The sequence below is a fragment of the Herpailurus yagouaroundi genome, unplaced genomic scaffold (assembly GCF_014898765.1).
Source record: "Herpailurus yagouaroundi ecotype Mexico unplaced genomic scaffold, PumYag 159, whole genome shotgun sequence".
In the NCBI taxonomy this organism is placed as follows: domain Eukaryota; kingdom Metazoa; phylum Chordata; class Mammalia; order Carnivora; family Felidae; genus Herpailurus; species Herpailurus yagouaroundi.
Window position 1 is genome coordinate 6,182,646 of NW_024412400.1, and position 21,309 is coordinate 6,203,954.

General features: G+C 59.7%; 2 protein-coding genes across 4 annotated transcripts in view; one reads left to right on the top strand and one right to left on the bottom strand.

Moving 5' to 3' along the window:
• Nucleotides 1-10,090, top strand: part of DLEC1 (DLEC1 cilia and flagella associated protein) — a 79,699-nt gene extending 69,609 nt beyond the window's left edge. For 2 of the 3 annotated variants that reach the window (XM_040479794.1, XM_040479796.1), the window contains exons 23-37: nt 270-461; nt 1,386-1,456; nt 1,892-2,043; nt 2,660-2,778; nt 3,317-3,387; nt 5,728-5,933; nt 6,034-6,150; nt 6,240-6,365; nt 6,449-6,543; nt 6,694-6,778; nt 6,943-7,155; nt 8,445-8,606; nt 9,369-9,522; nt 9,699-9,822; nt 9,908-10,090. In XM_040479794.1, the coding sequence (XP_040335728.1) occupies nt 270-461; nt 1,386-1,456; nt 1,892-2,043; nt 2,660-2,778; nt 3,317-3,387; nt 5,728-5,933; nt 6,034-6,150; nt 6,240-6,365; nt 6,449-6,543; nt 6,694-6,778; nt 6,943-7,155; nt 8,445-8,606; nt 9,369-9,522; nt 9,699-9,822; nt 9,908-10,031 (2,011 nt within the window). In that variant the 3' untranslated portion in view covers nt 10,032-10,090. The remainder of the gene's footprint in view (nt 1-269; nt 462-1,385; nt 1,457-1,891; nt 2,044-2,659; nt 2,779-3,316; nt 3,388-5,727; nt 5,934-6,033; nt 6,151-6,239; nt 6,366-6,448; nt 6,544-6,693; nt 6,779-6,942; nt 7,156-8,444; nt 8,607-9,368; nt 9,523-9,698; nt 9,823-9,907) is intronic. The other variant, XM_040479795.1, reaches the window with a different exon arrangement.
• Nucleotides 10,091-10,276: 186 nt separating this feature from the next.
• On the bottom strand, nt 10,277-20,028 carry ACAA1 (acetyl-CoA acyltransferase 1). Its single transcript, XM_040479797.1, has 12 exons — nt 19,755-20,028; nt 19,474-19,567; nt 18,441-18,498; nt 16,528-16,607; nt 16,183-16,225; nt 14,022-14,120; nt 13,098-13,178; nt 11,758-11,948; nt 11,434-11,613; nt 11,092-11,147; nt 10,834-10,979; nt 10,277-10,564 (listed from the first exon to the last, which is right to left on the bottom strand). The coding sequence occupies exons 1-12, from the start codon at nt 19,929-19,931 to the stop codon at nt 10,489-10,491; spliced, it is 1,281 nt and encodes a 426-aa protein (XP_040335731.1). The 5' UTR covers nt 19,932-20,028; the 3' UTR covers nt 10,277-10,488.
• Between the last annotated feature and the right edge of the window lie 1,281 nt (nt 20,029-21,309).

Sequence of the window (21,309 nt, forward strand, 5' to 3'; positions counted from 1 at the left end):
GCGACGTCCAGGCGGGTAGGAGACGCAGGGGACGGGGCTGTCGGCAGCTACGAGGCCCAGCAACTGGGAGCCGGGCCCGTCGCCCCAGGGCAGGGAGAGTTTATGGAGCCGAGGCCCCTGTTGGCACGTGTCTTGGGGTGGCAGCTCACCGGGGAGGCAGCCCAAGGATGAAGTCTCGCGCGTAGGTGGCTCTCGCGCTCCCACCCAAGCGGGCTCACTGGGCAGGGCCAAGGGTGGCGTGTAACTTGGTGCCCCTGGGCACGGGGCAGCTTTCTCAGCACAGAGCTGTGGCCGGACCACCTGCAGGAGCTCCGCCTCGACTTTGGCTCCACGGTGCCTCTGAGGACCCGCGTGAACCGCCAGCTCATCCTGACCAACCGCTCCCCGATACAGACGCCCTTCACCCTCAAGTTTGAGTACTTCGGAGGCCCCTCAAACGGCCCGAATCAGAAACCCAGCCTGTAAGTGTGGGGATTCATGTCCCAGGGAGGATGTGGCTGGGTGGGTTGGCCCCGTTGGGCACACGTGTGGCCTAAGTGGCCAGAGGCCGGCTGGTATGAGGAGAGAGAAGGTGCGTCTCTCCCTGTGTTTAGACACGGAGACACATAGAGGAGGGGTTCCCACCGGCCCACCTCCCGGACTCTGGGGGGGGGGCCTCCGGGAGAGGCCGGGGGCTGTGGTGAGGTAGAGGGTTTCCGGTAGGTCAGGCAGCATGCAGGCCAGTGCATAAGGGAGAAGTTCACTGGCAGCGGAGGGAGCTGTGAGGGCAGAGACGTGGCAGTGAGGCCTTCTGCAAAGCTGTAACTGGAAATCAGCCCCCGGGGGGGGTAGTAGTGCCCAGAAATTGGCATGTCTTGCACCCCACCAGCGAACCCCTCACCGCTTAACCTCCTAAGTCAGGGGAGCCCAACATAAAAACCCCTGCCGTGGGTGGTGGGAGCCACTAGGGGTTTATGAGCCATTAACTCGCCCACTCCAGGAAAGTTAGTGCACACTCGATGCTGGACCGGTGTCGGCAGGAAAGACTGGAAAGAGGGCCTTTTGCAGAAGGCCGGGCAAGAGAGGAGGGCCCTGGGCTGGGTCTGTATCCAGGATCACCAGGGCACAGAGCTTAGGGATAACAGGTCCCTCCTGAGTTTCTTAGAAGGCAATGCCTGGGCTGGAAGGTGGCCGGTAGCTGGGGTGCTTTGGGCGACAGGGGTGTGGCAGGCCCCGAGACCAGAGAGGGAGGTGAACAGACCTGACTTCTCCCTTGCGAGGAGCGGGCAGAGCCGCCTTCCTCCCCCCGTGCCCCTGGTGGGATGCTCGTCGCCCAGAGAGGTGGCTCAGCTCCGGGGAACAGGCCTGATGGCCTGATGCTGTTTCTGTGTCCCGTCTGGTAAAAGCCCCGACGTGCCCCCTGCCCTGCTGAAGACGTCGCGGATTCGAGAACGCTTGGCCAAGCGGGAGCAGCTGAGTAAGAACCCCGGGCGGGCCAGAGCAGCGTTTCCTGGGGCCTTCTCAGGGGTGGGCTGCCTGCCGCAGGGAGGGGACCCTGGCCACAGACCCCATTCCAGTGTCTTTTCTAGCAAGACCTCTGAGATGGCCGTAGCCCTCCGTGCCCCCCTTTTGAATGAGGCCATCTTCTGGCTAGGGCAGATGGCCTGTGCACAGGGCCTGGTTTTGACTGGGACGGGTGGCAGCTCCGAAGGGAGGTTTCCCACTGGGGCCTGACCCCCAAGAGGTAAAGAAGGCCGTCTGCTGGATTCTGGGCTCCCAGGAAGGTCTGCTTAGCCAGACCAAGGAGAGCCTGTGGAGCGGCTTCTCTGGTACAGTGTTTCGCTAACTCCTGAGGGTTTGGACCTCATTCCTACCCTGGAGTCCTGAATCCCCATTCCTGGTTCTCGCCCAGATTTTATGGAAAGCCTGTTGTCTCATGGGAAAGGAGCTGCCTTCTTTCCCCACATTTCCCAGGGCATGCTGGGGGCCCACCAGCAGCTGCGCATCGACATCACGGGCTATGCAAACATGTGGGGCGAGTACTGGGACGACCTCATCTGCACGGTAAGGACAGATGTCCTGGGCCCGGCCTTACCTCCGAGCTCTGTCTCCTTCAACCCCTGGCCCTCAGCCTCTCAAATCTCTCCACATTGTAAGACCGTGCCCACTGAGCTTGGGATAGGCATTCACCTCCGCGGCAACCACAGGGATTCGGGCAGGAGGGGTCCTCGTGAGCAAAACCTTCCATACCTTTTCCTGTGGGGTCCCACGAGGCTGGGCCCACACTGAGGAGGGCAGAGGAATCTGATGGGCCGCCTGCTTGGGCCAGGACATGAGGCCTGGAGGGGCAGTGAGTGTGGAGAAGCCGTAACGGCCTCCCAAAGCCATATTGTCACCTAGCCCTTGGTGCATTCACTCACTCTCCCACTGGCCTTCCACTCACTCGTTCAGGTGCCACGGGTACCTGCTGTGCATGGTTCTTGTGTGGTCCTCTGGACTGGAGGATACAGGGATAATTGCGAACGGATGACCCAACAAGCATTTCTTAGTTTAGTACAGAGGAGTGAGCTACGTACATTGTCTTATTTGGGGAGGGAAGGCCGTGAACAGAGAGAATGCGGAGCCAGGGAATGCCATGGCAGCAAGGGACAAGAGACAAAGGATTGGTGTGTGTTTGCAGGTGGGCGACCTGCCACCAACAGTCATCCCGGTGCATATGGCAGTCGTGGGCTGCCCCATCAGCTCCCTGAGGACCACTTACTATACCACAGACCAGTTGCAGAAGGAGCCTGTCATCAGGTGACCCTCTCCCCCGCCCCCGGCCTCATCCTCTAACCCTTGAAACCCCCTGGCCTCCAAACGTGGCTCCCCGTGCTGACTCGTGGCTCTCCAGCTGGCCCAAGGCCACTTGGTGCCACCCAGCAAGAAAGCCCCAGGACAGGGCTGCCCTGGAGGAGAGAGGCATGTCCCCTCCGGGGACATGGCTGCTGTTTGCACATCGCAGAGAACTTTGGAGGATAGAAGTAGCAAGTAGTCCGTGTGGCCTGAGGTCAGTGCCAAGCCTCGGGCCCCACCCCACGAGTTGGGATCTGCGCTGTCGGTAGATGGGGGGTGGGGGTGTGGAGCGGGTGCTACCAGGGCATCCAACAGCCCAGGTCCCAGCTCACCAGGCACTGCACAGGGAAGGACTCCAGCCCTGGGTCTTCATGACTTCAGGATAAACCACTGCGGGCCTCCTCCCGGCCTGAGCCCCAGTTCCAGCCTCCTCTCTGAAGCAGCCCTGCCTGCAAGGTGCATGCTGGTTATGGCTGCGCTGAACCCCGTCTCCTGCCTCCAGGTTCGGCACCCAGGTCTCCGGAGGAGACACAGTCACCCGGGTCCTTCGCTTGAATAACTCCAGCCCCTGTGGTAAGAGGCTCACGAGATAAACTGGGGCTCTATCTACTGGCTGTGCCATGTGGTGGGCAAGGCTGGGAGGGATGATGGGGCCGAGGGAAGCTGATGGCCCGTGACCAGGCCCAGGAATCCGGGTGGCCTGTGGTGACTGAGGAAGACCCTGGAGCGACCAGCCAGCCCGGAGGATGTCAGAGACAGCTGCTTCCATGCTTGAGCGCAGGACTTGCCCTTGCCCAGCCGTGGGTCCCTCAGTGCGTGGGGCCTTAGATGCTGTTCTCATCAGGTTCACTTTGCAAAAGGACAGACACTGGCAGGGGACACCTTTTCCCATCCCTTTAGCCAGCAGTACTGAGCCACAGCCAGGTGCTGTACAAGTTGCTGGGGATCCAGAGGGAACAGACGGCAGAGTCCGCCGAGAGGCTCCCGTGCCGATGGGGGTGCAGACGGGACTGTGGGCTGTCCCAGGTTGAGGGCATCGAGGGGACTGCTGGAGAATCGCATAGGGTGCGGGGCAGGCTCCCCCGTGGAGGGGCGTCCAGGCTACGAGGAGGGAGGACGAGCCAGCTGGGCCTGAGGAAACGTGTGAGAACGGGGAGCGTCTGGGCCACAGGAGGAGCTGTGGCAATCTGGAGGTGGAGGGATTAAGGCATGGTGAGGCTAGGCCACCCCACAGGCTGAGCCAGTGTCTCGAGGGGCAGGGCCAGGGCAGGTCTGTCGTTAAGCTCCTTGGCAATTGTAAGGAATGTGCAGCAGGCGGGGGCGCTGGCAGCCTGTGACCCTGCTCCGTGTGTCCACTAGGTCCGGGCAGTTAGGGGAGGGACATTGATTTTGCGCTTTAATCGGCTTTATTTCATTAAGGTCTCCTGGCATCTCCGACTCTTGATCACAGGGTTGGAAGCTCGAGCCCCACGTTGGGTGGAGAGATTACTTAAAACTAAAATCTTAAAAAAAAAAAAAAAAAAAAGGAAAACCTCCTGGTGTTTCCAGCAGTTTCACTTCTTCGCTGCTGTGTCGTCAGATGCATTGAGAACTAAACGTCCTCTGTGTCCTTCCCTGTTTTCACCCTTTATCGCTTTGAGATGTTTCTTTGTAAACAACAGAGAGCTGAGCTTTTTAAAAGCCCAACCTGGCGTTATCTTTTAATAGGAAAAAATCTATATATTTCTCCCTTATTTTGTGATTCGTTTTACTTTTTCTTTCTTGTGCTCTCTGTGACTTTGTTCTGTTTTCCTTTGGGTTAGTTTGGAATTTCTCTTCTACCTTCCTTCCTTTTGGTGGTTCCCTTCCCGGCCTCGGGGCTCATCATCATGCGCCCATTTCTGTCTTTACTGAACTTCAGAGAATGGAGGTCACTGGGTGGCCTTGGTGAGAGGGATTTGGTGGGTGTGAGAGGCAGATGCCAAGGTAATAACTTGAAGAAACACAAGCTCGGGCACCTGGGCGTGCTCACCAGGTCTCCTGCAGGGCGGGCCGAGTCAGACGTGAGCTGGGGAGTGGCTGAGAGCAGAGGACGGTGGGCGACGGTGGATGGGGTCCTGCAAGTGTGCTGTGCAGGCAGAGGTGGTACCGGGAAGGTTGTCTGGCAGAGGGAAGCTTGTCCAAGACGGGGAGAACTGGCCTTGCCTACGTGCAGTTGAAGCAGGTGGGAGAGGGGAGACTGGGCAGGGCTGGCCCCGGAGAGGGGGTGGGCTGAGGCGGCGGGAGGAGGGAGGATATGCCCGCTGGTACACGGGCGTGTTGGGATGGGGTGCCGGGGCTGTGTGGACTTGGGGGCTCCGGGGGGTGAGCGGGGGCTGGCAGCCTGGTACCCAGGAGGCAGTGCAGGTGTCAGGGAGCAGGGAGGGCGTGATAGTGGGGACCAGAGGGTCAGTTCAATTCTCCAGGGTTAGGGTTTGCCAGGTGGGCAGAAGGATGGGGGTAAAGGGGGTGAGAATCCTGGCAAGATGGTGGCACCCAGACTAGCCTGGCTGGGGATGGAAGTGAGTGCGGCAGGAGGCGATGGACGGAGGGGAGAAGGTGGGGAGAGGGGCTGGAGGGCCTGGGGAAGCTGTGGGGAGAGCCCCAAATGCCTGGAGTGGCGCATTTGGATGTGAAGGCCTGCTCCCGCAAGGGGGTCGGGCTCCCGTAAGGGGGTCGGGCTGGCAGAGCCAGCTGGATAGCCTGTGGACTTTTCTTGTGAAGTGGCACTAGGAAGGAGGCAAGCCTGCCCTCCCGGCCCCCCCCCCCGCGCCCCTAAGTGCAGAAGAGGTAGCATCAGGGGTTGTGGGGAGGGGGTCCAGGGAAGATGCGTCCGCCCCTACCTCAGCCCTCACCACCCCCCCCCCCCCCCCCCCCCCCCCCCCCCCCCCCCAGATATCCGCCTGGACTGGGAGACCTACACTCCGGAAGACAGGGAGGACCGGCTGGTGGAGCTGCTGGTGTTTTATGGGCCACCCTTCCCGCTGCGGGACCAGGCTGGAAACGACCTCTTGTGCCCAGAGACCCCTGCAAGCAGCAGCTCCTTCTGGTCCCCAAGCTCCTCCGATGAGTCAGACTCCAGCCGTGAAGCTGCCCAGTCTGTGAGCAGGGGAGGAGGTGGAGGGGCGGGGTGGGCTGGCTGCCAAGCCGGGGCCTGTGGGCCTTGAGCCCGCGCGAGCCCCAGTGACTCTCTGACGACAGGCCGAGGGCTGCTCCAGGGTCAGCGACAGGGCCTCACGGAAGATCGTCTCAGTCGTCCTGCGGGAGCACGACGGGGTGCCCTGTGGCCACCTGTACCGCGTCAGCCCCAAGCAGATGGTGAGGCGGGCGGGGCGGGTGCGGCCAGCAGAGGCCCCTCGGGCCGGGTCGGTAGGAGGGCTGGGGCACTGAGGCCGCGGTCCGTGCAGGTGGTCCCCGCCGGCGGCAGCAGCAGCATCTCTGTGTCCTTCACGCCCGTGCTGCTCGGCCCCGGTACCCGGCACAAAGTGGAGTGTGTCGGCTATGCCCTGGGCTTCATGAGCCTGGACGATGAGGTGAGCCCTCCTGGCCGGGTGGGGCCGTGGCCGCTGCCCATCGCGGGGGGCACGCTGCCCGTGACGGGTCTGGGGCTCGGTAGGTGGCAAGAGAGCTTCCCGGGAGGCGGCGGCGCCTGCAGGACTTCGCCGTGGGAGCCCTGAGACTGGACCTGTGCAGCTCTGTGAGGCCCGCGCAGTGAGTTGGCTGGGCCTCCCTTCCGGGGAGCAAGGAGATGGGGAGTGGGAGGGAGAAGCCAGCAGGTGAGCCCAGGCAGAGGCTGGCCGGGGGAGCCGCGAGGGGACAGCCCGGAGGCCCCTGGGGCCCAGCCGTGCCCGCTGCCGGCAGGCTGAGCGTGGAGCCGGACTACGGCGGTGGCACAGAGTTCTGGCACCAGGCCAGCGACCTCATCCCCAAGCAGCCCTGTTCTGGGGTGAGTGTGCTGTCCCCCCCACCCCCGCCCCCCACAAATCTACCTGGACCTCAGATATCCCTGAAAGGCCTCCCCCACCCCTGGAAATGCCTCCAGCCCAGAGCCATGGGCTCCCGAAGGGGAGAGAGACCTCCCTCGTGTCCCCCACCTCTGTGGCCACCCAGGTACTGAGCGAGCTGGTGACCACCCACCGTCTGAAGCTGACCAACACCACAGAAATCCCACAGTCCTTCCGGCTCCTGGTCTCCAGGCCCTTCTCTGTTGCTCAAGATGGGGCCAGCCGCAGCCGCAGAGCTCCTGGCTGGGTGCAGGGGTGTGACGAGGAGCTGGCCACGGCCGGCCAGCCACTGGTGCTCCGCCCGAAGGAGAACATGCTGGTCAGTGGGCACCTTCCCCTCACGCACACACGCATACACAACGCCCTCACACACGTGTGCGCAGACATTGGCATCCAGACACGGCACGCGCTCGTGTCATCCACTTCCAGAGCTGGAGGGAGCAGCCACGTTCTCCTCTGGTGTGCGCTCGGGCATAGGTGTGTTGAGGGCGGGCCATACGCTGTGCTAGGTGACAGACTACCCCAAGGACCTCATCACGGAGGGGAGCAGGGGAGCAGATCTACAGAAGAAGGGCACCCTCACTCAGCATTTGCTTCCTTCTCCAGAGGAAAACTGAGCGGCAGCCCCCAAACACAGCCCGAGTCCGGTTCTACCAGAGCTGGCTGTCACCAAGTGGTTAAAGGTCCCTTTAAGACGCCTCAGGGAAGGGCACCTGGGTGGCTCAGTTGGTTAAGCATCCAACTCTCGGTTTGGGCTCAGGTCCTCAGGTCCTCGTCTCAAGGTTCATGAGCCACAGCCCCGGGGAGGGATCGGCGCAGACAGCAAGGCTCTGGCTTGCGATTCTCCCTCCCTCCCTCTCAAAATAAACATTTGACCTCAGCAGACAGCACCGCCCTCCACCCTGTGCCCAAGCAGAGCCTGGCATCCTCCTTCCCAGCCCCTCTCTGACCCCCAGCCTCAGTCTCCAGGTCATCCCACACCCATGTGTTGCTCTAGGACAATGATTTCCAAGTCTGGCAATAGAGCCGTGGCCGTTAGAAAACTTGCTGGAGATAGAAGTTCACAGGCCCCACCTCCAGAGACCAGAAGGTCCAGGCTGAGGCCCAGGAAGCTACTTTTTTAACAAGTGCCTCAGTTGACTGTATGGAGCTAGTCCCAAAGAACCGGGGGAACCACGCATCCACCTGCCTTGGGCTAAGATTCACCTTGGCCTTGACTCACGTTCCCCTCAGCCCACCTCCTGATTCCGACATCCCCTGCTTACAAGCCGTCAGAGGCTCCTCTGTGTCCTCAGGATAAGGACACAGGCAGTGCTGGGCCAACAGGCCCGCCCACAGCCCTGCTCACGCCAAGGGGTAAAGGGAGGTTTGCTGGCCGTGTCCCCTCGGGGGCCTCAGCTCCTCGTACTAACGGGTGCGGGGCGCAGGGCAGGGTGCGGCGTCCGTGGGCCAAACACCCCAGACACGGGCGCCGGGTGGAGGGAGGCACCCTGCCGGCCCCGTCCGGGCCGCGGGGGCCGTGGGAGGAAGGAGGACCGATCGCCAGGTGGGGAAGCTGCCGCCCGCCTTCGGCAGCGCGAGGCGACGGCCTTGCTCACGTCTGCTCAGGTGAACGTGTCCTTCTCGCTGTCCCTGGAGCTGCTCTCCTATCAGAAGCTCCCGGCGGACCAGATGCTGCCCGGGGTGGACGTTCGGCGGCGTGCCAACGGAGAGAAGGAGATGGTGTTCGCTCAGAACCTGCTCCTGGAGTCCGCCGACCAGCCCGCTCAGGCGAGTCCCGGGCCTGCCCCGCGCGCGCCGAGGGGGGCAGCGGGCCAGACTGTCCTGGTGGGTCGGAGGAGGTGGGACCCCCACGCGGCCCTCAGAAACGGGAGCGGCCCGGCCCTTGCCCTGAGGGCCCGGCGTGCCCTGGAGGACGCCTTTCCCCGAGGACACACCCCGAGAAATACAGGTCTTCCTGCCTTCCCCATCTCAGCTCAGAACCAGGGGCCGTGCGGTGGGGTGGGACACGGGGCTCCCGGCTGCAAGACGCAGGTGAGGACCGAGAAGGGATAGCCTGAGGGGCGGGTTCGAGAAAGGCCAGGAGGAAGAATCAGTCTAGCCAGGCGGGCCCTCCAGCGGGTGCCCAGGGGCGGGGAAGGTGAGCGCGGCGGCGCCTCGCCTGAGGGTGACGTGGGGGGACTGGCCAGGAAGAGGGGAGATGGCCCAGAGCCCAGGAGGGGCAAAGGGCTGGGCCTCGGGGCCCCCAGGGGATGGAGGAAGACGGGGAGGGCGGCCCGACCGGGGAGCGGGACACACAGAGCTTGATGGGGGCAGGGGGAGCGGGGTGGTGGGGAGAGCAGATGGCGCCTTCCGGGCCCTTGACCTGCACACACGCCCGCCGGCCTGGGTTTTCGATGCCAGGCCAGCCCCCTGCACAGCTGCGGTGCTGCCTGGGAGCTCCTCAGAAGCTTCCGCACTCGCACCCCTGGCTCCGAGCCCGGCAGGAGTGGACGAGGGCCCCCACGTTACAGGCTCTGCTCTGTCCCCCAGGTGGTGCCCCTGAAGGCCACCGTGGCCGTGCCCGAGCTGCAGCTCTCCACCAGCTGGGTGGACTTCGGGACCTGCTTTGTGAACCAGGCACGGGTCCGGGAGGTCTACCTCATGAACCTGAGTGGCTGTCGGAGCTACTGGGCCGTGCTGATGGGTAGGTTGTACATGCCCACGGTTTCCCCTGCAGGCTGGCACCACCTGGGAGTTCCTGCATCGGAAACTATGCCGATTCCCAAATCCCAAGTGACCCCATGGTTGCCCTGCCCTGTGGCACTGATGGGGGCCTTCCCAGGGCGGCACATGGAGCTGCCTATGCTTCCCCTGGTGCAGGCCGGCAGGAGCCAGACAACGACCCTGGGGCCTTCAGGGTATCTCCAAGCAGTGGGCTGCTGGAAGCGCGACTGGTCAATGCACCCCCAAATACCATCACCCTCCAAGTTTTCTTCACTGCCAGGTACCAGCCTCTCCCAGCCCTGCCCACAGGCTAGAGCCCCTGGTCGGGGCTCCCTTCCTAACCTCAGCACCCCCACTCCCCATAGGAGCAGTGAGCTGTACGAGTCCACACTGGCGGTGGAAGGTGTGCTTGGTGAGGCGGCTTGCACCCTGCGGCTCCGCGGCCAAGGCTCTTATGATGAGAGATACATGTCACCCCACCAGCTCTGAGGCTCTGCCCTCAGCCCCCAGCTTCGGAAATAAAACATGACCCAGAGCTGGGGAACAGATTTGCTGAGCAGACGTGCACGCTGATGGACCTCCAGGCAGCTCCTGGGATGGAAGGGACTCCCTTGCAAGTCAGGCCTCGCGTGCCCTCAGCACTAACGCAAAAGGCAGGAAGAATGAGTACTCAGCTAGGCAAGAGGCAACACCACCAGCGGCCAGAACCGGCCCTTGGGAAAAACCACAACCACTAAGATGAGAACACATATTTACTGTCTGATGCATAGCTCACCCCCCAGGACTTACACGGTGGCCTGGGTAACCTGGCAGAGAGCAGCCCTCGACCTCGGCCACACCTACACTGCGTCACCAGCGCTCACGTTAGTCCCCGTGTCTTGCTCTGCCCAGCGCTGCGGCCACCCCCAGAGCAGAACTAAACGGTGCCTCTGGCCCGGGGCCTCACTCAGTTTCCGGGGTATTCAAAGACAGCAGCGGCTCCCATCCCGGTCCCGATGCACATGGACACCACCCCGTATGCCCTGTGGACGCAAGATGGATTGTGTTTGCTGGGTGAAGGCACCAGGGCAGAGGCCTCATCACCGAGCCCTCCTGGGTTCCCAGACTGCCCACCTAGGCCCGCGCACAGGGTGGCAGACCCTCGCTGCAGGCCCCGGTGCCCTTCCCCCTGGCCCTCAGGGCAGACCGGGGTCACGGCCCTCTAGCCTCAGCGTGTGGGGGCCTGTACGCTTCCCCCTCAGCTACCCCACCCTGCGCATCCACGTGACACCCCCATGGGGGTCAGCCTCACCTCTTCCCGCGACGCTTCAGTTCGTTGAGGAGCGTGATGACCTGTCGAGCTCCAGTGCAGCCCAGTGGGTGACCCAAGGCCACCGCACCCCCCAGAGGGTTCACCTTCTCGGGGGGGAGTCCTAGCTTCTCCACACAGTAGACAGCCTGGAGGGAGGCAGAGCATCAGCTGTAGTTCCCTCCCCTCCCCCCACCGTGCACCCACTCGCCCCAGCTCCACTAGCCAGGGCTGGGACAGCCGTGGGAAAGAAAAGCTCACCTGGCTTGCAAAGGCCTCATTGATCTCAAAGATGTCCACGTCATTCACCGTCAGCCCTGCGGGCAAGGGGAAAGACCTGAACTGACCCAGTGTCCCCCTGGGAGGACTCGTCTTCCCAGGCCCCCATCCCATCCAAGACCTAAAGGCAGCTTGGTGTGTCTGCCCCACACGGGCAGGTGGGTCCCGGCTGTGAGGTGGCTGTGAGGTCGGGAAGGGGCTTGGGTAGGGATGCTGGCCTGCCCCACCTTCCCTCTGCACCAATCACGTGACCTACCCACCCCCAACAACAGCAAGAGAGGCAGGGGTCAGATCCAGATCCAGAGTGTGAAGGAAGCGCCTTACCTGCTTTTTGCAAAGCTACAGGAATGGCACAGGCAGGTCCAATGCCCATGATGTCAGGTGGGACCCCAACCACTGCATAGGACCTCAGGACCCCAAGGATGGGAAGGCCCAACTCTTCTGCCTTGGATCTCCGGGCCAGCAGGAGGGCAGCTGCCCCATCACTCACCTGACTAGAGTTTCCTAGAGGCAAATCACAGGCGTTAGGACGCCTCAGGGCAGGGAGGAAGAGTTCCACCTGCACACCTCGCCTGGAGGTTCCAGGCACCCAGAGAACACCCTGCAAGGCCGCTGCCCCTCCTGTCCCCGCCCCCAGCCCGATCTCACCAGCCGTGGTAGAGCCGCCCTTCTTGAAGGCAGGCTTCAGTTTGGCCAGGCCCTCCATGGTGGTGTTGGGGCGGATACCCTCATCCTGGGCCACGGTGATGCTCCTCTCGGTCCCCTTGTCATCATGGACCGTGGTGGTCACAGGCACGATCTCAGCTTGGAAACAGCCCTTGCTCTGGGCTCTGGCGGCCCTGCCAGCACCATGGACAGCCAGGCTCAGGCTCCCTTGGGGTTCCCTTCCCTCCAGGGGTCCCTCCCATTGCCTCCACCGCCCCTGCCCATCGGGGCAGAGGCACACAAGCTCAGGCTGCTAAATGCGAGGCCGTGCTGGCCTCGGGTCGCGGGGAGCTCTAAGGGATTGCTTTGGGCCCCTCCACCCCAGCCTGGGAGCGGGAGGCCTTCTTCGCTGCCAGCCTCATACCTTCAGATCCCGGCCAATCCCAGTCTTGATGGGGAAGGGGAGGTTTAGATGTGGTGGCTCCCCTTTGAGCCCGGCACCCAAGTGGGACTGAGCCTGCCGTTTGCCTCTACCAAACTAGGGACAGAGCCCCAGGAGTATCTGTGCCAGGCTCTGCCACCTTGTCTGCCCGTCCTGGGAGCTCAATTTCATCTGTTCCCCAGTTTCCACCTACTGAAAATGACACATACTACTAGCTACTTAGCGAATCTTAGGATTTGAACAGTACAAAAGTACAAGGTGTTTTAGGGTCATCCTTGCAATCATATGCAAAATGTCAGTGCCTGGGGGTCTCCCCTGGGGAACATTCCACACTTCCCACCAAGTTTTCAAATGGTTACCTGACCCCAAGTGGCTAGGAACCACTGCCTCGGAGAAGCCCACTCCCTTCTCTTGCCATTCTCTCTGGGCATCTGGGGCTTGCCAACCTCAGCCTGCCCCTGCCCTGAGGCCCGAGCCCCTGGGGTTCTTCTGATGCTACCCGAGCTCCAGTAGTCCAGAAGCTGGCATGCCAGGGGCTCCAGCAGTGCAGGCCCCACAATCCAGGCTATCCAGGGTAGCCCAGGGCTGCCGTGTCTAATCGCCAAGCCACAGACAGAGAAGAGTCCCGGCCCTCGTTACACTCCTGATGATTAGATGGGGCAACTGAAGCCCAGCCAGGGAAACGAGACTCAGGCTGAGCAGACAGTAATAGGACGTGGAAATGCTACCAACGCACAGTGGCCCCGGTCCCTGCCCGCCTCTCTTTCCTGGCAGGCGCTGGGCTTGGAAGCCACTCACTGCCCAGCTGTAGCCTAAGGACAGCTCCACCTGAGGCCGCTTAATCCGGCCTCAAAACTTCGCTCTACAGCCCCGTAAACGCCCCATCCCAAAGAGCACTCACTTTTGCTGGGAAGCCAGGGCAAAGGTATCCTGCTTCTCCCGTGAAATGCCAAACCGCTCGGCTACATTCTCTGAAGTTATCCTAAAATGGAACCAACACACTATGCGGTCGTGCCCAGCAGTTGGGGGCCCAGGCTGGGCTGCAGGGCTGCGGTTGCAGGCCTGGGCCCCTGCAGCGGTAGGCAGCGGAGAGCAGGAGGGCCCGTCCCACCACGGACACCGAACAACACTCAGGGTGGAGTGTGGGGGCACATCTGCTATGCCTCGAGGAAAGCTGCTCCAATCTGGGAAGATGAAGGCTCCCGGCATCCTCCGGGAAGGCCACGCCCAGGCTTTCTGCTCACAGTGGTCAGAGCCCACCCTCATCCTGGGAGCCCAGAGCCACAGCTAGGCCTTCCAACCTGGGCTTCTGGCTTTCCAGGCCTCCCCGTGAAATAGGGTCACCGGACGTGGAGGAAGCCAGGGCACTGCCCTCCCCGAGCCTCAAATCCAGGGGAGCCAGGACTCCCTGCTTACGGACCCAGGGGACGGCCCAGAGGCTCGGTGGCATTAGCGGTAGAGCTAAGGTGCCATGCCAATGCAAGGAGCTTGTAACACTCCATCTGACAGGGCCCAGGCTCTCTCTCACAGCGTGCTCCAACTCAAAGCTTCCCACTACGAGTGTCTAAGCCTCCAAGGCTTTGTCATACAGCTGCCATCGTCCCTCGTGCGACTGGCCCCTCAGGGTGGGAAGGACAGGCTGGGCCGTGACTGGAGACCCAGAAGCACGGAGGACCTGGAGGCCCCAGGAAAGGGAAGTCGGGGGCAAGTCCCATCCCCATGTTCCAGCGGAGCAGAACAGGCCCAGAGGCAGGAGGCCACAAGATGATCCAAGCCCCTGTGCCCCCGTTCCAGGTCAGGAAGGGAGCCGCGGGGACCCACTCACCCCATAGGAATCAGGCAATCTCTGGCCTTCTCCTTCTCCACCAAGCGTGAAGTGATATTTCCGGGGTTCCCTCTGTCAGCCAGGGACATGGACTCTACCCTGAGGAGGGAGCGGAGGAGGTGGTCACTCTCAGGACTTGCCCAGGGTTAGCTGTGCATCTGGCGAGTGATGGGAAATAGCCAGGGAGCCCTGGGAAATGCAGCGGGCTGTGTGGGAACCCTGGGCAGGGCACTGGCCAGCAAGGCAGAGCTGGGGGTGCAGGGCTGCTGAGTCATTCCCACCCCAGGACAGTCTGCACAGTCCACGCTGCCAGGCAGTGCTATGCTTCCCTAACACAACTCTCCGGTAGCCAGCCGAATCAGCAGTTCCTAGGAGAACGGCCTAGTGCTAGCCACAGTAGGGGGAGAGCCCAGGGCCAGAAGTCCAGGCCCTGCCCTCAGGCACCAAAGGCTCAGAGGGCAGAAGAGACAAATATTTAAAAAGCCAGAGACCAAAGAGCATCTGACCTGCATAGACCAGGAGGTGGTAATTGCTCACAGGAAGGCAAGATCTCAGAGAGGTCAAAAAGCCCATCAATGAGATGCAGGAACACAGGGCCTCAAGGGATGGCACATAACTGGATGCTTTCCATGTGCCCTGTGCTATTTTAAAATCTTTTCAGATATTAGAGCACTTCGACAGCATCAGTCCCATGACATACGTCCCAGAGTGTTAGCTGCTGTTATTACTCTACTTGATTTTATCAACTTCAACAGGACTGCGGTAGTTATCCCCATTTTAGAGGTGAGGCCCAGAGAGGTGAGTAACCTGTCCGTAGTCACTCAGCAGAGATCCAGATTTAGAAATGTAGGTGTCTGGCCCCAGAGCCCACTCCCAACCAGGATGCCAGGAGCTACTGTTCGTGATCAGCCTATGGGGGACAGTCTTGACCCAGACCCTCAATAGTCTGAAACACAGTCTTTAACCCACCTGGGGACTCAGACACCCTCTAAAAAACTCATGAGGGCTCCTGCCAAGTTACCCACACCTTTCCGTCCTCCAGTAAGATAGAGGAACATGAGAGAAATCAAAGGGCAGAGTGGCGGTGGCCCTTGCCTGGCCAAAGGCCCCACAGTGTGGCCTCTGGCTTTATTTACAAGTGGATAGGACAGAGCAACCCAGCACCACGCAGTACAGCCTCAAGGAGGCCTGACAGTGCTGCAATCAAGAAATGCTACAAAGGGGGTGCCGGGGTGGCTCAGTCAGTTGAGCATCCGACTTTGGCTCAGGTCATGATCTCACAGTCCGTGAGTTCAAGCCCCGCGTCGGGCTCTGTGCCGACAGCTCGGAGCCTGGAGCCTGCTTCCGATTCTGTGTCTCCCTCTCTCTCTGCCCCGCCCCCGCTCATGCTCTGTCTCTCTCTCTCTCTCTCTCAAAAATAAATGAACATTAAAAAAATAAAAATTAAAAAAATGCTACAAAGAAGAAACGGAAGGCAGAGAGTGTGTCAAAACCCTGGGGCTGCTCGCGTCCCAGAGCCTGCCCTCCCAACACAAGACACTCGTCCCGCTCTGGGCCGGAGGGCCCGTCCCCTCCAGGAGGCACTGCCTATTGCACCTCCAGCGGCTCCATGTGCCACGGCTGAAGAAGACAGCCACAGCTGACCGTGACCGAACCGCCACAGGCCTGACCGTGCCCTCAGAGCCCAGGAGGCAGCTGCAAGTTTCCACCTTGGTACCAAAGAGGGAGACCAGGGGCCTGACAGCCTAAAGAAATGAACAGACTAGTTATACAACAGGCAATTGTCCCTGGCTTTAGGAAACCAAAACTGCAATGCTTCTCTCAACAGCATCATAAATGAGAAAGGGGCCAGAGAAGGAAACCCGAGTTCTAGATTTTTTCAAAATACTTGCATTTTCCGGCCTGACAGATTTCCAAGAAAGCAAGCTCTTAAAAGCCAATTAATGCCCTTTCCCCACTAGTGCTAAGAGGTATGCATGATTCCCGAGCACCCAGAGCTTGAGGCTACTTCTAAGCTGAATTTGTGGGAACCTCCTCTCAGCCAGCTGCCTTAAAGGGGTAGGGGGAATCCTGTAATCCTAGCCTCTGAGAACTCAAGAGATGCAAATTAGTTTTACTGTTAGAAATTGGTCAGTAAGCTCTGGCAGAAAGAAATTCTTACCCACAAGCCATGCCAATGTCATAAGACCCATTTCTGATGCCACCTGCAACAAAAGCATTTCATAAACATCCTTTATCAGAGTCCATCTGTTCTGGGAACAGTGGAGCCTCTTCCCCACCTGGTCTCTAAGTGGGACTCAGCCCCAGCCTCAGATTTGGAAGACTCAAGCATCCAGAAAAGGCTGGGTGCAGTGGCAAAGGGTTATCCTTCACTGTGTGGTCACAGAGAGCCCTCTCAGAAATCCTTATTGCTTGCCCAGCAGACAGTGACCTTGCTGACCCAAACCCGTGGAGCCAGGACCGAGGCCAGGCTATAGCAGTGGGCACCCACCCTGTCACAACTTACCAGCTATGTTGGCCACTGCCTGGAGCCCAGACGAACACTGTCTGTTGACAGTGGACAAAGGCACAGTCTCTGGGATGTCACTGAAACAGAAAGTAAGACCACAATCAGCACCCTCTCCTCTGCCAGGCTCTCATGGAAAGCAGGTCTATGCTCCTGGTCAATAGCACTGCCCCATCAAGGGGTGCAAAAACCAGGGGAACAAACCAGCAGCCCTATCCCCACTGCAGGCCAGATCCATACTGAGCAGACCCCATCTCTGCAGGCACTTGCTCTCCAGGGCTCCATAGTACATGCCCTTTCCCCGTGATTCTCCTCAACCAAGGTCAAAAACAGCCCAAGGTCAAGGAAAGCTGGCTGGGCCACTGGGAGCCTTCTTTCTTTGCCTTTGAAAATTAAAAAAGGAAAATTATACATCTGTTTCCTCCAAAACAACAGAGAAGGGGATCTATTGCTGGGACAAAGAACCAAAGCAAAAAAAAAAAAAAGTCTCGAGTATGAAGGTCAGAAACCATCAGTCTTACTAGTACCCATATGGCTACCCCTTTATGTTCCGATTCTCTCTGGAAGGCCTGTTCCCAGCCGCACAAAGAACGCTTGACGGGTACCGAGTGTTGTAATCTGCCCTATTGGGGTGTGTTCCCCTAGGCTCCTACACTGGTCCCAGTCCTAGAAGCTGGTGGGGCTGCCCCTCCTGAAGTATCCTGCCCTCGCCAAGGGTACAAAGCCCTGTGGAAATCCTCAGGCCCTCTTTAGACCCATGAACCCTGAAACTCATGGGTGAAAGTGCTCGGTGATGCTGGTGTGCAGCCAGTGTTGGTAACCCCTGAGCCAGGCCAGGCTCTGCTGACTCAGAGAGGTAGCCTCCAAGCCCATGCAGCCTGTTTAGGCCTTCCCAGGTCTCCTGACTCCTTACTACCTAGTCACCACCTCTTCCCCCCAGCCACTGAGTGTTCACTAAATACCTACTCCATACAAGGCACCATGTGAGGGAGGGTTATTTCTTCTCCAGGTAGCTGGGTGTGCAAAGTTAAGTGGTTCTTTTTTTTTTTTTTTTTTTTTAATTTTGAGATGGGGCGGGCGAGCGGGGGAGGGGCAGAGAGAGAGAGGGTGAGAGAAAGAATCCCAAGTAGGCTCCAGACTCTCAGCACGGAGCCCAATTCGGGGCATGAACTGAGATCATGACCTGAGCTGAAATCAAGAGTTGGACACTTAACTAACTCAGCCACCAGGTGCCCCCAAATTAAGTGGTTCTTAAATCCACACATTAAAATAATTTAAGCACTCCTCTCCCGTCTTAGGACAGCAAGTGGTGAAGGGCAAGTTTAACCAGGGCCCCTCCTGGAAGACCCCATGCCCCAGGGTTCTGCCATGTCCCCAAGTCTCTGATGTGCTGTGTGCCCTGGGAGGTCCCAGCCTGCTCAAGTAGCTTTAAAAAACTCAAAGTCACTTTTCAGTGTGCTGAAGGGTAGCCTTCCTGGTTAGCTACCTGGCAAAACAGGACAGAACCCACACTTAAAAAAGGCAGAACAACAAGCTAACTTCGTCTAGATCATCACGGCACAGATAACTTTTTCTCTATTCCCCAAGGCCCTGTTTGTCCTGGCTCAGAGCCAGTAATGTACCCTTCACTCAAAGTAAGGGAGGGGCACCTAGCTGGCTCAGTAGGTAGAACATGCAACTCTTGGTCTTGGGGTAGTAAGTTTGAGCCCCACATTGAGTGTAGACATCACTTTAAAAAAAAAAATGCCAAAGTAGGGGAAAGGTAGTGTCCACAAGAACAGGGTGCCAAGGACTCAGATTGCATCCAGGCCTGGTGTCCAACCTGACCCTCTTCCACTCATAGGCTGAGTCCCCTGGGGTCCGAGCCTACTCAAGAGTCAAAATAACCCACAGCTAGAACTAGAAAAGTTTACCTCAGAAACTGGGCAATTCGGGCCATGATTGCTCCGGCCCCCGGCTGAAGCACATTTCCTGTGGACAACAAGCCTTTATTCAGATAGTGTTCTAGACAGGAAGGTACAGTTGTGACTACTAGAAAGGGGACATTCCAGATCTTTCTTTAGCAACACAAGCCCTCAGCAGTTCCCTTGAGGCCCTAGAATTTCAAGGAGCCAGTCATATAGCAGCTTGCTCTGACCATACAATTAAACCCCATCTCCGAGAGTCGCAAGGTCCCTTGCCCACGCACCCTGCTTTTCCAAATCAATGCACAGCGGGCTGGTTGCCTGCCTTTAAAGGAAACATGGAAAGAAGATTGCAAGGCGAAGATTGCAAGGCAAAACTTGCGGGCAAACGAACTGGTCTTGTCAGTTAGGAAAATAAATTTCTGAAAATGCCCACCTCCCTGAGTGTCCTCAGCCAAGCCCTGCAGGCATTTCAGAGGTGGATCAGTGATTCCCCACTCGGGGGTGGCACCTACTTGATGGGAGCCTGGCCGAGTTCTGTTGTTTCCAGGCTAGAGGAGTAGGGGTGGAGGGAAAGGGTCGGAAAGTCAAGAGACCCTGGATTCGGGTGCAATCTCTGCTGAAAACTTCCCAGGACTTTGTTTCTCCATCTGTGAGGGTTTGAACTACGTGGTATTTGATGGTCCCTGTGTTCTGTGGTGGCACAGACAGGATGGGTAGTGAACCCTAGCCTTTGGTCTCCTATGGTGTCCGGTGTCCGCAAATCCCTGTGACAAGTGCTTGGGTGTTAGAATGTCATTGAGACCGCTGCTTTCCAACAAACTCCACAGGCAGAACTTGCTTGGGGTAGGGGTGGGGCGGAACGTGCCTGGAGGCGGTAGCCCTAAAGGAACAATTAAATTCGAATGCAAGGAGCCCCTGGTCATTTCTCTCAGTGAAAGCACCTGGAAAGTGCCTGGAGGGTGAGGAGGTGTTTGAGAAGGGCTTTGGCCGGATGGGAGGGCGAGGAGGACCGAGCCCAGGGCCTGGGCAGTGTGCTCACCCACGCAGATGTCCCCCAGCTGGGCAGGGCTCAGCTTGACGTCTCGCAGAACCGCGGTCATGACGGCAGAGAGAAGCTCGTCGGGGGTGGTGTCCTGCAGCGGGAAGCGCGGCCACCGTTGGTCTCCCGCCGGCGATGCACGGGGTTCCCGGGACCCCCGCTCCCCCATCCCACCCGAGACACACAGCGGTCACAGCTCGGGCGCAGAGCCACCCCCGCGCCAGACCCCAGACCGCTCTGGCCCGCGGTCTCCCACCCGGCGCCCGGCCCAGGGGCCTCACCTTGAAGCCGCCGCGGCCCCCTCGGCCAATGGCGGTGCGCCGCCCGTGCACTACCACCACGTCGTCGGCCGACACCGGCTGAGCGCCGCTCCAGCACGGCGCGGCCTGCGGCGCCGGCTCCCAACCCGAACCGGGCCTGCCCGTCAGGTGCCCGAGCACTACCTGCAACCTACGCATCGCACAACTCTGCGGGGTAGACCTCCAACCTGCGGGTACAGCGCAGGAGCTAACAGCCCGCCCGCGGCGCAAGCGCAGAGCCGCACTCTACCCCGGCATCTTAACACGGCCCACAGCCCCGCCCCCCAAGGCCCCGCCTATCGCTGGTCTCAGCCAACCAGAGGGCTTCGTGCCTGAGGTTCCGCCCCCGCTTCCAACCAAAGCAGCTAAAGCGGAGCTCTTGGTTTACGCCGAGAGTCTTTCTACTCAAAGCCCCGCCCAGAATTGCGGGCCGGAAACCTTTCTACTCGCAGCACCGCCTACTGCCAAACCCGAGGAGAGACTCCCGGAGCCCGTTCGGTACCTTGAAACAAGCTCCGCCACTGCCGGGGCTCGCTTCCCCTAAAACTCTGCCCACTGCCTGCCACCAAACCGAGGACTGGACCACCAAAGGCCCCGCCTACGGCATCCGGTTTGGGAAGGAGGAGGCGGGGACTCAATTCTTTCCCCTTCCTGGTCTTCTTGACTGTCTCCTGAGTCCCAGTACCGAAGCTGGGGGACTTAATTCCGAGACGCCCCAGAGCCCTACCCCCGATGTGCTTGGGCTCTCCTGGGAAGTCTTTCGAGAACACTGAGGGAACTGGGGAGTCTGGTGCGGCAGGAGAACAGATTGTGTAAAGTGGCCGAGATGTGACCAGCTCTTAATCTAGAGAGAGTACCTATCTTACCAATTTTAAAGTAATTTGGGTTTATTTAATTAATGCCCACCTCCTGCACTAGGCTGAGGTCTGCACCAAGGCAGGGAGGCACCCTGTATCCGGGATGCCTGCAACATGCTTGACACTTAGCAGGTGATCAATAAATACCTATTGAATTAAAGACCAAAGTTCCTTAGGTCAGGACTGTGTTTTCCAACTTCCCTCCCCCCATAACCCTAGAGAGCAAGGCTGGTGCCCCCTTGACTACCGTTGGTAAATGTGTTTCTCTAGACCCCAAAGAATAGCCCTGCGTTTGTCCCAGACACCAAAGGCCAGGGTGTTATCCTCAACCCCGGACGGTTTCCCACCTTTCAAAGGCAGGACCGTGGCATGCCTCAGGCTCCAGAAGGTAGCATACCCTTTCCCATCTCACCTCTGGGTGTACAGCTGGAGGTTCCCCCACAATCCCAAGGCCTGGATTGTGCATTCCCGGGAGATCCAGGGACAGGGTTGGGGGGAAGGGCTCCTCCTCTGCCCCCTCCCCGCCATCCTCGAGGGCAGTAACATATGAACCCCGCAGGTCCCCAAAGGAAAGGATGTGATTCTATCAGATCCCAAAGGGCAAGGCCCCTATTTCCTACAACCCCCAAAGGAAGGTCGTGTCCCCCCTCCCGCCCCCGGGCGCCCCGCCCTCCCGCCAC

Coding starts and splice junctions, on each gene's coding strand:
- ACAA1 (XM_040479797.1), bottom strand. CDS start 19,931: ATGCGTAGGTTGCAGGTAGTGCTCGGGCACCTGACGGGCAGGCCCGGT. Junction 16,226..16,527: donor GGCAGTGGCCAACATAGCTG/GTAAGTTGTGAC, acceptor CTTTTGTTGCAG/GTGGCATCAGAAATGGGTCT. Junction 11,949..13,097: donor GCCCTGGCTTCCCAGCAAAA/GTGAGTGCTCTT, acceptor TGGTGCTGGCAG/GGCCGCCAGAGCCCAGAGCA.